The 17764-nt window shown below is 33.6% G+C and overlaps 1 protein-coding gene across 1 annotated transcript in view; it reads left to right on the top strand.

Moving 5' to 3' along the window:
• Window positions 1–334, top strand: part of LOC117340761 (alpha-1A adrenergic receptor-like) — a 46915-nt gene extending 46581 nt beyond the window's left edge. The window contains exon 2 of the mRNA XM_033902521.1: window positions 171–334. Coding sequence (XP_033758412.1) covers window positions 171–334 — 164 coding nt within the window. The remainder of the gene's footprint in view (window positions 1–170) is intronic.
• The last annotated feature ends 17430 nt before the right edge of the window (window positions 335–17764 follow it).

Here is a 17764-nt window from a genome sequence, read left to right as displayed (position 1 = left end):
GCAACACAAAAAGAGAAGTGATTGGGAAACCGCATGCAGTCTAGTTTGTCTAAATCTGTATGAACAGAATATATTTTTTATAATCATGCTTTGAATAAGTTACGGAAAAAGTCTATTGTTACCTAGATGTATATATGTAGCGGTAACCTCTTGTTGTTTGTGTGTTTCAGACGCCGCCACCGACGTAGAATTCCCTGGTATCGTAGTGAAGGTGACGTTCTGGCTGGGTTACGTCAACTCGGCGATCAACCCATTCATATACGCTTACTCTAGCCCGGAGTTCCGGAAAGCGTTTGCGAGAATTCTGAAATGTCGACGGAAGATGTATTATTGATTTTCAGTTCGCAAACAAAATGTCAAACGAAACACGCAACCTAGTTATAAAAACACAACTTCATGGGAGACATAATATCGTTAAAATCGGCAGAAAGTTTTGCTGGATGATAGAAATATACTTGTTCGTTACATGTTGATTTCTTTCATCAAATAGTATCTTCATCTTGAACAGTACAGCACATCGAATTTAATTTACTACTCCAGCTTTTGTGAAAGAATTGTTTTTGAAATCCTGAGAATTCTTTGTGCTTCAGAAAATCTTAATCAATGATGACGAATTCCAGTTTTTTACAAAGACAATTATGTTTTGAATTTGTACCTGATGCTAACTTATTGTCAGTATTACATTGACTGTTACGACTATGTTGGATTGGTTTGGTGTTCGTTAAAACCTTATCAAATTTGTTCTTCAGCTGTGTAGGCAGGGTATTTTTTTATATTGTCGAAATACTTGTAGAATCTCTAAATGAGAACTTTTTTTTACATTTCCCCCACAGAATTAGCAGCCGTCCGAGACGAATATCCTGCTATAGTTGTGGTGTAGAGTGCCATTGATCGGCTAATGATTGTATAATTAAGTTGTGTAGCACCCTTTTAGGAGTGTAAAGGGTAGGCGTGTCGAGATTACCTTCAATACTAGAAATACCTCCTGGATTATCGAGGTTCATCACTGCAAATGGAACTCCTTTCTGTCAATATTTTACGACCGGGGCAGTGCTCGGTAACACCCTGGCAAACTAGTATCAGATTTTTATTGTTTATTCACGTGATCCATAAACAAGAAATAGGAAAAAAATAGAGCATAAATATTATGCTTACAACATCCGGTTTTAATATCGGTTTGATCGTAACATCAATTACATATAGTTTAAACTTTCCGATAGGCGTTGTTTGTTAGTGTAGGTGTTGACTCGGGCCCTACTGAACTTTACATGGTCAAAGGTCAGGTTACATTATTTTACAAATATCTGATTAACAAATCTATCTAATCATGAGTCGTGATGTATTTCGTTGATATGGGTTTGTTTTTTAGATTAACTATTTTATTCAGTTCGTACATACAATGATTTTTTTCCGATTCGTCTTTTTTCAGTTTTCTTTACCGGAAATAAAGCCCAATAAGATATCTCGTTTCACAGTATATTTCTGGAATACGTGCCACCATTCTCTAGTCCCCATTGCTTGTTGTTTACGACAATAGTGCCAACACAATGGGGAGTTGTTCCTATACTAGCTGAAGGCAGTGGTCATAAGTTACTACAGAAGATTGTATAGCACTCGTGACTGGGGGCCATATTGTTACAAAGTTTATTCCATTGGCTGGAGCTGCAAGCGAGAGCTTTAATGTCGCATGTTCTAACCAATTACTTGATAAGCAGTTTATTGTTTAAAAACAGTTTACTGAGTAAATTATAAACCCATTACAGTCGTTCATATCCGTTATATATGTAAATAAACACATTATTGTAATAGATAAATGGACGTGCCGCAGTGAGAAGCTTAATTAAATCAGAATTAATAGATTTGTTTGGATGAGGAAGTTATATCAGTCAATAAGAGAAATGTATACATTATCAACTTGGACGTAAACAGGAAGTCATGTTGTATGCGGCGACAAAACTGATTTTGTTGTTTTTTACTGTTGTGTGAGGTAGCCCACACCTCCTTCTGCGCCAATTCTAATGTCACATATCCATGCATCGTCTGCTTTCTGGTGAACGTAAACACAGATTTTAGTCTGGTGAACGTAAACACAGATTTTAGTCTGGTGAACGCGGACACAGATTTTAGTCTGGTGAACGTAAACACAGATTTTAGTCTGGTGAACGCGGACACAGATTTTAGTCTGGTGAACGTAAACACAGATTTTAGTCTGGTGAACGCGGACACAGATTTTAGTCTGGTGAACGTAAACACAGATTTTAGTCTGGTGAACGTAAACACAGATTTTAGTCTGGTGAACGTAAACACAGATTTTAGTCTGGTGAACGTAAACACAGATTTTAGTCTGGTGAACGTAAACACAGATTTTAGTCTGGTGAACGCGGACACAGATTTTAGTCTGGTGAACGTAAACACAGATTTTAGTCTGGTGAACGTAAACACAGATTTTAGTCTGGTGAACGTAAACACAGATTTTAGTCTGGTGAACGTAAACACAGATTTTAGTCTGGTGAACGTAAACACAGATTTTAGTCTGGTGAACGTAAACACAGATTTTAGTCTGGTGAACGTAATCACAGATTTTAACTAATTGCTGCCCTATGGCATTTTATGACCATACAATCGATGTTTAATTACCATACATTCGACATATGATGACCATGCATTCGGCAATCGACATTTGATGATCATACAATCGACATTTGATGACCATACAATCGACATTTTATGAATATACAATCGACATTTGATGAATATACATTCGACATTTGATGACCATACAATCGACATTTGATGACCATACAATCGACATTTGATGACCATACATTCGACATTTGATGAACATACAATCGACATTTGATGAATATACATTCGACATTTTATGAATATACATTCGACATTTTATGAATATACAATCGACATTAGATGAATATACATTCGACATTTGATGACCATACATTCGACATTTGATGAATATACATTCGACATTTGATGACCATACATTCGACATTTGATGACCATACAATCGACATTTGATGAATATACAATTGACATTTGATGAATATACATTCGACATTTTATGACCATACAATTGACATTTTATGAATATACAATCGACATTTGATGACCATACATTCGACATTTGATGACCATACAATCGACATTTTATGAATATACATTCGACATTTGATGACCATACAATCGACATTTGATGACCATACATTCGACATTTGTTGACCATACAATCGACATTTGATGAATATACAATTGACATTTGATGAATATTCATTCGACATTTGATGACCATACAATCGACATTTGATGAATATACATTCGACATTTGATGAATATACATTCGATAATTGATGACCATACATTCGACATTTGAGGCATACATTTGAAGATCACGCATTTAACGTCTGCGGAACATTTATTCGACATTTGATGACCACACAATCAACATTTGATGTCCATACATTAGACACTTGATAACCAGACATTCGATTTTGGTGTAAAGACGAACAATCCTGATGTTAATACTGATCATTAATCCGATTAACTTCCTGATGTTAATACTGATCATTAATCCGATTAACTTCCTGATGTTAATACTGATCATTAATCCGATTAACTTCCTGATGTTAATACTGATCATTAATCCGATTAACTTCCTGATGTTAATACTAACCATTAATCCGATTAACTTCCTGATGTTAACACTAATCATTAATCCGATTAACTTCCTGATGTTAATACTGATCATTAATCCGATTAACTTCCTGATGTTAATACTGATCATTAATCCGATTAACTTCCTCATGTTAATACTGATCATTAATCCGATTAACTTCCTGATGTTAATACTGATCATTAATCCGATTAACTTCCTTATGTTAATACTAATAATTAATCCGATTAACTTCCTCATGTTAATACTGATCATTAATCCGATTAACTTCCTTATGTTAATACTAATCATTAATCCGATTAACCTCCTCATGTTAATACTGATCATTAATCCGATTAACTTCCTTATGTTAATACTAATCATTAATCCGATTAACCTCCTCATGTTAATACTGATCATTAATCCGATTAACTTCCTGATGTTAATACTGATCATTAATCCGATTAACTTCCTGATGTTAATACTGATCATTAATCCGATTAACTTCCTTATGTTAATACTGATTATTAATCCGATTAACTTCCTGATGTTGATACTAACCATTAATCCGATTAACTTCCCTATGTTAATACTGATCATTAATCCGATTAACTTCCTTATGTTAATACTGATCATTAATCCGATTAACTTCCTTATGTTAATACTGATCATTAATCCGATTAACTTCCTTATGTTAATACTGATCATTAATCCGATTAACTTCCTTGGTCGACTATTAAACAATAGGTGTGTTCCTGTTTTGTTAAGATAAGAATGATGTGTATCATTTTAATACATATTGTTAAAGTAAGGATGATGTATATAATTTTAATAGATCATGTTAAAATAAGGATAATGTGTATGACTTTGATACCTATTGTTGAAATAAGGATAATGTGTATCAATTTAATAGATCTTGTTAAAATAAGGGTGATGTGTATCGATTTTAAAACAGCTTGTTATTGGTACATGTTAGAAAAGGTTGTGATGCCGTTTGGAAAGTATACACGAACGTCAATGTAAGTAAAATGACAATTGTATAGCTGTTAGTCTTATACCTGTATGGATATAACATAGCGTAACGTGTTCCCAATGGTTGGGGAGCAGCAACCCCACACATTTGATAATTTCGAAACAATTTGGAGCCTAGATACCATTCAAGGTGCTATTTGTGTATTTTATTTTTATTATATTTTTTTTTTTTTTTTGCAATCATAATCACTTTTGAAAGCGTAAGTTGGAGAGCTTGTGTCAGATTCTTCTGATTATTTATCTGTAGAAATGTTTTAAAAGTGATAGGTCCCCTAACCATATAATATTGTTATAAGGACCATAGAGAATATTCTAAACGGGTTCCGTGTCATTTTCAGTGTGCTTTATCACTGATATCAAGTTTCTTTTGTTAATAGCCGGAAATAAATCAATTATAAAATAAAGATAAATTAGTGCGATATATTGAAAATTAGATGTTTGTGTTAAGACCTGTTTGTTTACTCGAGGCGTTATTAGTATTCCTAACATATCTATCTCTGTGAGAGCCAGCCATTACATAACACGAAGACGATCCGTTATTGCCATTATATTTGATATAAGACTGTAAGAATCTATACATGTATGGTTAACCAACTTTCTGTAATAGATTTGAATCAAATGTTGTTTCTAATGAAATCTCCACAAGGAAAACAGCTTAAAACCGTTGTTTATCACGTGTCCTTACTACGTTCAAGGCTGTATACCACGATAAGGGTTATTGATGATTCTGTAAAACGGTATTTCTTTGTTTTAACCTGCTTTTCGTGATGTTCTCCAATTTGAGCGGATTAACATACAGTCTATATATATGACTTTCGAACCGTTGATGGATCAAAGCCCCGACTTTGTAACATATTGTTTATCTTTATCGAAATTTAATATATATATACAATTGTTTAATATAATGGCCGAGAGTATTTATTTTGAAGTTATTTTCAAATGAAATTCGTGTTCAATACGTCCAATAGCATACACACAGTTGTTATATACTTTATATAACTCGTGTATCATACACACAGTTGTTATATACTTTATATAACTCGTGTATCACATACACACAGTTGTTATATACTTTATATTACTCATGTGTATCATATACACAGTTGTTATATACTTTATATAACTCGTGTATCATACACACAGTTATATACTTTATATAACTCGTGTATCATACACACAGTTGTTATATACTTGATATAACTCGTGTATCATACACACAGTTGTTATATACTTTATATAACTCGTGTATCATACACACAGTTGTTATATACTTTATATAACTCGTGTGTACCATACACACAGTTATATACTTTATATAACTCGTGTATCATACACACAGTTGTTATATACTTTATATAACTCCTGTATCATACACACAGTTGTTATATACGTTATGTAACTCGTGTACCATACACACAGTTGTTATATACTTTATATAACTCGTGTATCATACACAGTTGTTATATACTTTATATAACTCGTGTATCATACACACAGTTGTTATATACTTTATATAACTCGTGTATCATACACACAGTTGTTATATACTTTATATAACTCGTGTGTACCATACACACAGTTGTTATATACTTTATATAACTCGTGTACCATACACACAGTTGTTATATACTTTATATAACTCGTGTATCATACACACAGTTGTTATATACTTTATATAACTCGTGTATCATACACACAGTTGTTATATACTTTATATAACTCGTGTATCATACACACAGTTGTTATATACTTTATATAACTCGTGTACCATACACACAGTTGTTATATACTTTATATAACTCGTGTGTACCATACACACAGTTGTTATATACTTTATATAACTCGTGTACCATACACACAGTTGTTATATACTTTATATAACTCGTGTATCATACACACAGTTGTTATATACTTTATATAACTCGTGTGTACCATACACACAGTTGTTATATACTTTATATAACTCGTGTATCATACACACAGTTGTTATATACTTTATATAACTCGTGTATCATACACACAGTTGTTATATACTTTATATAACTCGTGTATCATACACACAGTTGTTATATACTTTATATAACTCGTGTATCATACACACAGTTGTTATATACTTTATATAACTCGTGTACCATACACACAGTTGTTATATACTTTATATAACTCGTGTATCACATACACACAGTTGTTATATACTTTATATAACTCGTGTACCATACACACAGTTGTTATATACTTTATATAACTCGTGTATCACATACACACAGTTGTTATATACTTTATATAACTAGTTATCATACACACAGTTGTTATATACTTTATATAACTCGTGTATCATACACACAGTTGTTATATACTTTATATAACTCGTGTATCATACACACAGTTGTTATATACTTTATATAACTCGTGTATCATACACACAGTTGTTATATACTTTATATAACTCGTGTATCATACACACAGTTGTTATATACTTTATATAACTCGTGTATCATACACACAGTTGTTATATACTTTATATAACTCGTGTATCATACACACAGTTGTTATATACTTTATATAACTCGTGTATCATACACACAGTTGTTATATACTTTATATAACTCGTGTATCATACACACAGTTGTTATATACTTTATATAACTCGTGTATCATACACACAGTTGTTATATACTTTATATAACTCGTGTATCATACACACAGTTGTTATATACTTTATATAACTCGTGTATCATACACACAGTTGTTATATACTTTATATAACTCGTGTACCATACACACAGTTGTTATATACTTTATATAACTCGTGTGTACCATACACACAGTTGTTATATACTTTATATAACTCGTGTACCATACACACAGTTGTTATATACTTTATATAACTCGTGTATCATACACACAGTTGTTAAATACTTTATATAACTCGTGTATCATACACACAGTTGTTATATACTTTATATAACTCGTGTACCATACACACAGTTGTTATATACTTTATATAACTCGTGTATCATACACACAGTTGTTATATACTTTATATAACTCGTGTATCATACACACAGTTGTTAAATACTTTATATAACTCGTGTATCATACACACAGTTGTTATATACTTTATATAACTCGTGTACCATACACACAGTTGTTATATACTTTATATAACTCGTGTATCATACACACAGTTGTTATATACTTTATATAACTCGTGTATCATACACACAGTTGTTATATACTTTATATAACTTGTGTGTACCATACACACAGTTGTTATATACTTTATATAACTCGTGTATCATACACACAGTTGTTATATACTTTATATAACTCGTGTATCATACACACAGTTGTTATATACTTTATATAACTCGTGTATCATACACACAGTTGTTATATACTTTATATAACTCGTGTACCATACACACAGTTGTTATATACTTTATATAACTCGTGTACCATACACACAGTTGTTATATACTTTATATAACTCGTGTGTACCATACACACAGTTGTTATATACTTTATATAACTCGTGTATCATACACACAGTTGTTATATACTTTATATAACTCGTGTGTACCATACACACAGTTGTTATATACTTTATATAACTCGTGTATCATACACACAGTTGTTATATACTTTATATAACTCGTGTATCATACACACAGTTGTTATATACTTTATATAACTCGTGTACCATACACACAGTTGTTATATACTTTATATAACTCGTGTACCATACACACAGTTGTTATATACTTTATATAACTCGTGTACCATACACACAGTTGTTATATACTTTATATAACTCGTGTATCATACACACAGTTGTTATATACTTTATATAACTCGTGTGTACCATACACACAGTTGTTATATACTTTATATAACTCGTGTATCATACACACAGTTGTTATATACTTTATATAACTCGTGTATCATACACACAGTTGTTATATACTTTATATAACTCGTGTACCATACACACAGTTGTTATATACTTTATATAACTCGTGTACCATACACACAGTTGTTATATACTTTATATAACTCGTGTACCATACACACAGTTGTTATATACTTGATATAACTTGCGTTACATGTGATAACGGTCATTAATGAAAATTACGTGACGTCATAGTTTTCATGTTTTATCAAGAACTCCATTCCTATTTTTTTTTTTTTTTTTTGTCTTTACACCCACAAACCAATTCATAATTTAATTATGTATTTTTTTATAATTATGTAATAACTTCCGACTGCATGTTCCATTATTTGATTGGTATAACTTCCTTGTGTGTAGTGGAGACATTTTTTTCCCCGGTATATTATAACAGTCATAATATATAACCTATTTTCTTTGATAATTCATAAAAAAATATGTACATTGCAACTATCACGAATATTTTATTTCAGATCGTCAAATGCTTGTTAAAATGCCAAAACCTTACTCGTTCATACCTGTCCTCTACCTGTGTGTATTGTTTATATCTGATAAATAACGTATGTGATGTGATGTTGTTTACAGGTTTAAGGAATTTGATGGACATTTTAGCTATAACTTATCTTGTTGTGTGTCCTAATCTGTCCAATCCGACTGAATTTTTTATCAAAATGTTGTGACTCCCGGTGAAAATAAAGGTTTTAAAAAAAGTAATTTTGTATTTTATTAACATTCCAATTCAAGAGATGGTAAAACATAAAACAAAGTATAAGTAGAATAAAAACTGAACCAGAAAGTAACAACATTGGCCGGGGACAAATACCAACGTGGATATGATACACATGTACCCACCATGCAGCATAGAAAACCGGAAGTACAATAAAGAGTTTCTGGTGTTGAAGGGAGGCATTTCCTGTACAGTGTAGGTTACCAGCAGTAAAGGAACCCATGGAGTGACTTTACCGTAGCAGTCGTCGACACCAGACCCTTTCTTTGGAATCATATTTTCATGCTAAGCTTTCGTCAACCTGTTTATACCGAGCTTTCGTCAACCTGTTTATACTGAGCTTTCGTCAACCTGTTTATACTAAGCTTTCGTCAACCTGTTTATACTGAGCTTTCGTCAACCTGTTTATACTGAGCTTTCGTCAACCTGTTTATACTAAGCTTTCGTCAACCTGTTTATACTGAGCTTTCGTCAACCTGTTTATACTGAGCTTTCGTCAACCTGTTTATACTGAGCTTTCGTCAACCTGTTTATACTGAGCTTTCTGAGCTTTCCTCACAGCAGATTGTAGCGTCCCTGCTACCATGATCGACATTGCTCAACAAAACCAATAACCAACTGTAGATAAAAGCGACATTAGTTTAAGTGATATTACCAATACTCACTTCTATATGTAATCTGTCATTTTGATGTTCATGTAATATATTTTAGTAATTTGGTCCAGATTTTAAATCATAATTCAGCACTACCGATAAAAACATGTCGATTTCTATATGGTAGTGACTTAAGTGTCACGTGGGTTATAAATTTGTATCGTTTTTTGAAATACAAATAATGTTATAGGTATGTTTTAATATACCCCATCGTATCAACTTAATTGCACGTTATTGACATTTAATATCTGTTCCAGATACTACAATTTAAATTTGAAAAATGATACAATAATATCAACACACTGATTAAATTGGACTTAATCAATGCCCAGACTTCGGGAACGTTCCAAATTTTCGTTTTTGTTCGACATTAGAGACATCACCAAATGTTATATCACCTCATCAACGAGCTTCATAAACAGTCGTCCAGAGGCGACGGTGCCAACCTTGGTTGACCTACTTCAGCTCTCTCGTTGTCCGGTAGTGACACCAACCTAAGCTATGTAATGCCTACGTTAGATAAGGGATTGAAAAGATAAGACAATGGGAAGGATCAACATGTCGGCCATCAAATCCCTGGGAATTCTGTTAAACTTGCTATTTGTATTACATCAATGTTATTCAGGTAAGACATCCGTTATCGCATACGACCGTTCTTTGAGAGAAGGAAACGTGTTTTATCTGAACCGGTTATGTTTTATTATGATGTCGATATTAACAGTTATACTGATTATCTTAATGATAGAAATGTTGGTTTTGACTGTTACATCGATACTTAGTAAACTCAGTACGAGTAATTACATTATAAACATTATGCATGTGTATTGAATTCTTCACAAAGGACAGGGGAAGGGGGCCAGTTTTTGCGGTCACTCAAATGATGAGCACAATTAAAGCAGGACGATATTTAAGTTCAGCTCATATGGTTGTGTATGGTTTTGCTAAACATTTGGGGATGTCAAAATTTGGGTCGGAAATTGTTTTTTTTTTTTTTTCATTATTAAACTAAAACCATTTTCAAGATTGAAGTAAAATATAAATCTCTTTAAAGAAGTATCGGATTCTTAATATATACATTGACCTAATTTTCTGGTTTTAATTCTGGTCAGTTTTCATATCTTCTAAGTCAATTACAATTTTAAAGAAATCCCCACAATATTTTATCAACGATAATAATATACCACATTTGGATCAAGTTTCTGGCTATCCATGGCCTGGGGGCCTCGTAGTGGGGAAATCACGAGGAATTTGGTGTATTTAAAATATCTCTTTAATGAATAGAGATATCTCGGAAGGAATTACTCTAAAACTGTTTGGTAGAGATTTAGCCGTCTTCATTACACAGAGGTGATGTGCCCGCAACATGAAATATTACAACACAATTAGGATTGACTTCATTTCACATGGAGGCCTTGTTTACTAGATTGAGACTGATTCATTACAAGACTTAAAACGTTGTTAATGCGTTAAAGTATGGATTAGAGTGCAGGTACCATTGCAATCGTCGTCAACAACAACAACAACTGGTTAGTTCTAAGGCGTAACGACGCACATGCCTAGTAGAACCTATATTTACACGGTCATTGCATTGTTAGACCTGGGTGGTCGGGAGGCCCAATGGTAATAGACTTGCCTTTCATCTAGGTGACCGGGGCTCGATTCCCCGATCCGACATTAGAATGCATGGGTCACCTGCCCGACCACGCGGGTTTTCCTCGGGTACTCCGGTTTCCTCCAACAGTAAGACCCCTCGCGCGCTTCCATCCGGGCCAACAAACGTGATTAATATAAGTTGATATAACTAGTTTCGCAATTGTTGTAAAACAAATAAAGTTCGAATTTTTCGTTTTATATTAGTCGCCGTTTACAAATTAACATGATATATATTTTGTAAATGCGTTTATTTTACCATGTAGGATTTGAATTAATCTCCGTACAGTTAACAAATTGAATATACATTTAGCACATTGGGAACGAGAACGTCTTATTGAATACCCTTGATAAACACACAACAAAGTTAAAAACCGACCAGTTGCTTTACAAATTAACATTGTCTTTCGAGTTTTGACATTTTTGGGATAGTTTTCGATAACTTATAAGGCTACCAAAATGATGTCCAGCTCTACCGAAATACTCATTTACGTGTGTTATACTTGACCTCGTTAAGTTTAACAAAATATATATTATGTTGTTTTTTGTTGTTGTTGTTGTTGTTGTTTTTTGTTGTTTTTTTTTTGTTACAAAAATAAATCCTAGATAACAGTGCATTATGTGTCACATTTTTCCTATTTGGCTCTCAGATGCATGATTACTCCAAATGTCAAATGTTTCAGAGCGATACAAAATTCCTCTGGGGATTTTACGTTAAATTCATTACCCTGAAAGCGTCTTTCAGACATGCTTGCTTCCAAACTGTGATTGAGATATCTTTGTGTTTCATCCGTAAAAGTGCGTCTTTCAGACATGATATTTTTGTGTTTCATCCGTAAAAGTGCGTCTTTCAGACATGATATTTTTGTGTTTCATCCGTAAAAGTGCGTCTTTCAGACATGATATTTTTGTGTTTCATCCGTAAAAGTGCGTCTTTCAGACATGATATTTTTGTGTTTCATCCGTGGAAGGGTGTCTTTCAGACATGCTTGTTTCCAAAGTATGGTTGACCGGGAACTCTATTAGATCACATATGTTTTGAATTCGTCTCCTGATCAACAGCATTTAAAATAATTCATTTAAACAAATAATTGATCTGCATTCTCATACATTATCTTAACCATCAATACGTATGTTATTGGAAAATTAATCATAATACATGTTATAAGGCATTTGGTGATGTCTTGTTATCTCTAGTCACTCAAACGATGAATCGTAATTCTTATAATGGAGGTCGCCTTTTGTTTGCTTGTGTATGTATATCACATACTAATTAACCTACATATGCTTTATTCTGTAAGTAAAGTAACGTGATATTGTTACATATTTAATCAGTGCATAGAAGTAAAAATACGGGTTGATATAAACAGTTTAATAACGGGAGGTAAAGGCGCCAGGTTTGGAAGTAAAAAAGACTAGTTTTTCTGTGACATGTTTCCATGGTAAGTAAAGATAAAGGGATCTACCGATCACTACTATTTTTTCTGTTTAAATGGTTAGTAACGATTTAAGGTATCTACCTGTCACCCCTAGTTTTTCTGTGACATGTTTTAATGGTTAGTAAGGATTTTAGATATCTACTGATCACTGATATATATCTCCATGGTTACATCATTTGTCGATGTTTGTTAGCTGTTCCCGGTTGTTATAAACGAGTTTACCACACTAACATTACTTGTGGTTATCCCTTACAGCCTGTCTGGGACCTCGACGTCAATGCCAGTTATTTAAGGGTCATCTGTAGAGGAGAATAGTGTTGAATTAATATCTACAAATCTGTTAAATTTCAATCACGAATATAGATCGTCACATTTGCTCAAAACTAGTTAGGTAATATATCAAAATGTTTGACATGAAGTTTCTTAAAACTACCAATACTTTGCTACAGTTACTTCTATAGAGTTACCCTGTGGTAAGAGGTGGCACGGAGTGATTCCAAGTCACAAAAATAACCAACCCTGAAAAGTAACCATTCTGTTATGCTCAAAAGTGTCTTCAGCACAAGATAGGAGCATTTGTTTGACCAGATTCGACTTTATGCACGTATAAACACTACTTTTGTTTTGACCTTGAAATGCAAATGGCGGCTGTGAATAATGTTACACAAATATGGCACAAAGGGAGACATGTCAATCAATAAAACTGCTTCTATATCATACTCTTAAGACATCTAAGAAAGGGCGTTTTTAAGACAAATTTTTTAACTAGTATGTTTTTGGTCCTTTTAGAAATATGCATCTTTTACCCCAAATTCAGATGTTTAAGACGTTTTACTTACGACAGCCTCCTTGTCATATCTAGGGTTATTGATTGTGTATAATAAGAACATTTTTTTATGTTTGAAATACCTCCTTGTATGCCAAATTTGTGTGATATTGTTCACAACCGCCATATTTGCTCAAGGTCAAACTAGAATCAGTGTTTATACATATTACAAAGTCTGTTTTATGCGCCAGAGACATGTAAAATCTTCATAACATTAGCAATGATAATCAATACTTTGACATTGGTAATGGGTCAAAGGTCATATCGATCTGGATCAGTAAGAACAGTGCGTCCACGTGTCTAAAGACTGCATCCTTATGGCCAAAGTCCCTTGGAGATATCGGTAGTGTTGTTTCTCCCTGGACACCAATTAGACAGCAGATAAATAAATTTACATACGGAAAGGCACACAGGAGAGAGGTAAATCAACTCCAGTAAACTATCTAACAAGACATAACGACATATACAGGACAGAATTGATTTAGACAGGGCTGTAATACTGTGATATAGCCACTTACCCTATTTGGTATACTCGCTGCCAAGCGGTGAATGAACTCCAGTTTCAATTTCAGAACAAACGTATTTGTATCTCTTTATTCGGTTTGACTAAACAGTTTATGAAATGTCGCATAGCGTAGAATATGGGGTGGGATGGGGTGGGTGATTGCAGTGAGGGTGAAGGGGATCGATAGAGCTGTTCAACTTAATATAATGTTATAACCCTGTTGTTGTTAATGAATGTTTTCATTGTTTTATATATAAATCGAGAGACCCAAATGACCGCCATGTTTATACCAACACTGAGGCAGGAGTAATGTGTGACTTTTCCCAGCGTACACATTACAAGGTTGTTTAAAACTTCCGGGTTTCATTTCTCGTGTTTCAACATCGGTAGGCCTCATTTTTCTGTAATCGCCGGTATGAGAAGTTAATCAATTTCATGTCATTTACTATTTTACAACATGACACAGGCGCCGTGACCAAAACGGTCGCTATTTCAAAGCATTAGTGTAGATTTCAAAGTCAATTCTATCCTCTGTTTAATTCATTATTAATATGAAATGTCGGTTTCACTGGACAATTGATTTGGCTCTTGGACATTGTTGTATCGCATTTAATCAGAACAACGAAAACTACGAAATTATTTTATTTTTAGTATCCGGTTTAGGAAGATGTAGTTTTATTTTTAATATCCGATGAGGATGATTTAGTGTTATTTTTGGTATTCGATGAGAATGTTATATAGTTTTATTTTTGGTATCCGATAAGGACGATTTAGTTCTATTTTTGATATCCGGTAAGGATGTATAGTTTTATTTTTTGTATCTAGTTAGAATGATTTAGTTTTATTTTTGGTATCCGGTTGGGATGATATTGTTTTATTTTTTGTATGCGTTTGGATAATGTTGTTTTATTTTTGGTATCTGGTTAGAATGATATAGATTTATTTTTGTATCCGGTTAGGATAACAAAGTTTTGTTACGATAGCACAAAACATTGTAATTAAAGTAGAATATCTATGTGGATTTGTTCGTTGAGGTTCTGATTGTTATTATTTTATAGCGGAGGTTCCGTGTACTGGTGACGCCATTGTCTGTAGAGACTCCGGGAAGTGTGTCCTCCGTCGGTGGGCGTGTGATGGCGACAGAGACTGTGAGGACGGTACGGACGAGCTCAACTGTAACGGTGGGTAATGTCCATCAGTTTACACTGATGTAGTTTGTGAAATTTGACCAGTGTTGACCAGTGTTGACCAGTGTTGACGTAATTCCATAATGCTGTATATGTATCAAATTGTACGTGTACAGCTGGTTGTATATTATAGTAAATACGACATATATTATTGAAATGTAGCATTTCATTATCAGCAGTTTTCCAAAACACAAACATAAAACCGACATTAGATAGGACTACAAGCTTTCAGTGATGATGAATTAAAATAACTTTTATGTATAGCCTCAAATACATTACATTTGATTTTCCCGTCACAACTTTAATGTTTAGACTATAATAGGTAGCATTAACATATTCCCGTCACAACTTTAATGTTTAGACTATAATAGGTAGCATTAACATATTCCCGTCACAACTTTAATGTTTAGACTATAATAGATAGCATTAACATATTCCCGTCACAACTTTAATGTTTAGACTATAATAGATAGCATTAACATATTCCCGTCACAACTTTAATGTTTAGACTATAATAGATAGCATTAACATATTCCCGTCACAACTTTAATGTTTAGACTATAATAGATAGCATTAACATATTCCCGTCATATCTATAGTGACTGTCAGATTGCTTTATGAGTACAATCTAAATTAAGTGAAAATCGACCTCAACGTATTCCACTAAATTTCTTTTTAAATTTAAATTCCCACAAAAAATATCATTTCAATCAAAAGAAAGAATACTTGATGATGGTGTAAAGAGTTGTAATGCTAATCCGGACAAATGAAACATACATCATTTTCTTCACTAGGATATAATGTATTTAAGAATAGAATTCGAAGTTTCGTGTATTTATTGTTATCCATAATGGGTTTATTAGTTTTTATCTTATTGCTAAAACTTAACACCGTTTAGTAAGGTGTGACAGAACCGATCCAACGAAACATGTTGGCTATTGGTGTATACATATCCCATAATAACAACCAATGGGAATGCAAAATCTACCGTAGCGACATCTAAATTCTCAGCACCATCAATATCAACAAAAATAGTAACGTCATCAATGGCATCACAATCAATGTCATCAATCGTTTGGAACGGCATCGTCATTTACAGAGCCAGATACTGCAACGCCACCGATGATATCAACGTTCCCGTCATCAATGACGTCTGTAGCCGGAACGACATCTACAAAACCGGAAATGATAACGTCCCCGTCATCAATGATGTCTGTGACATCTACAAAACCGGAAATGATAACGTCCTCAGTAGCATCACAATCCACCTTACGGCAAATAAGTTCAGTTACACCAACATCGATGGCGACAACATCTACACCATGTATAGATTCCTTAGGAGACACGTGCAAATACGTCATTAGAACTCAGAAGTGTTCATCACCGGAAGTGCGCAAGAACTGTCAGAGATCGTGTGGCTGTGGTGACAGTGCTGAAACAATTCAACTTCCAGAACCAACTTTTCTTATTACGTCATCACAGGGTATAATGACGTCTTCAACCACCTGCGTAGATGTCGATACCACCTGTGAAACTCTGAAGTATACCATAGAGATTTGTAGAGCTACTGAATCTGCCTTCAAACTGTGTAGAAAAACGTGTGGTTTGTGTGGAGATGTATCTACCGCAACAACTGGGTCTAGATCATCAACGACGATGACGACAACAGCTGGGTCTACACCGTCAATAACAATGGTGACGACACCAACAGGTAAGTTTTTTTTATCATTACAGGTGTTATAAAAGTAAATATGACATGTGATATATACAGGAACCATGCGGTCTCTTAATTACTGTTTGACAGATGTCACTTTTCACCTCTGTCATCGCGTGTTTCTGCCATGTATCTGTCCTACAAAGGCTCGAAAATCACATGCAAAATACATTCAATACTAACACTCCTTATCCTTTATTCCCAATATATATCCACTATTACAAATTTCTGATTATTTCTCTGGAAATTACAGCTTTGAATGTCAGTGTTATATAAATCTGGAAAAATATCCTAATATGATTTTGTAAATTCTGAATTCAATTCTTACCGACCATACATGAACACTTTAATAAGATATAATCATGTCACCCATCATCTTACTGATCAGGAAGCCGCGCATGTCAGTTACATGAGT

Source organism: Pecten maximus, chromosome 13, assembly GCF_902652985.1.
Source record: "Pecten maximus chromosome 13, xPecMax1.1, whole genome shotgun sequence".
Classification (NCBI taxonomy): domain Eukaryota; kingdom Metazoa; phylum Mollusca; class Bivalvia; order Pectinida; family Pectinidae; genus Pecten; species Pecten maximus.
Note: the sequence above shows the minus strand (reverse complement) of the source record. Positions and strands in the feature narration are given on the sequence as shown.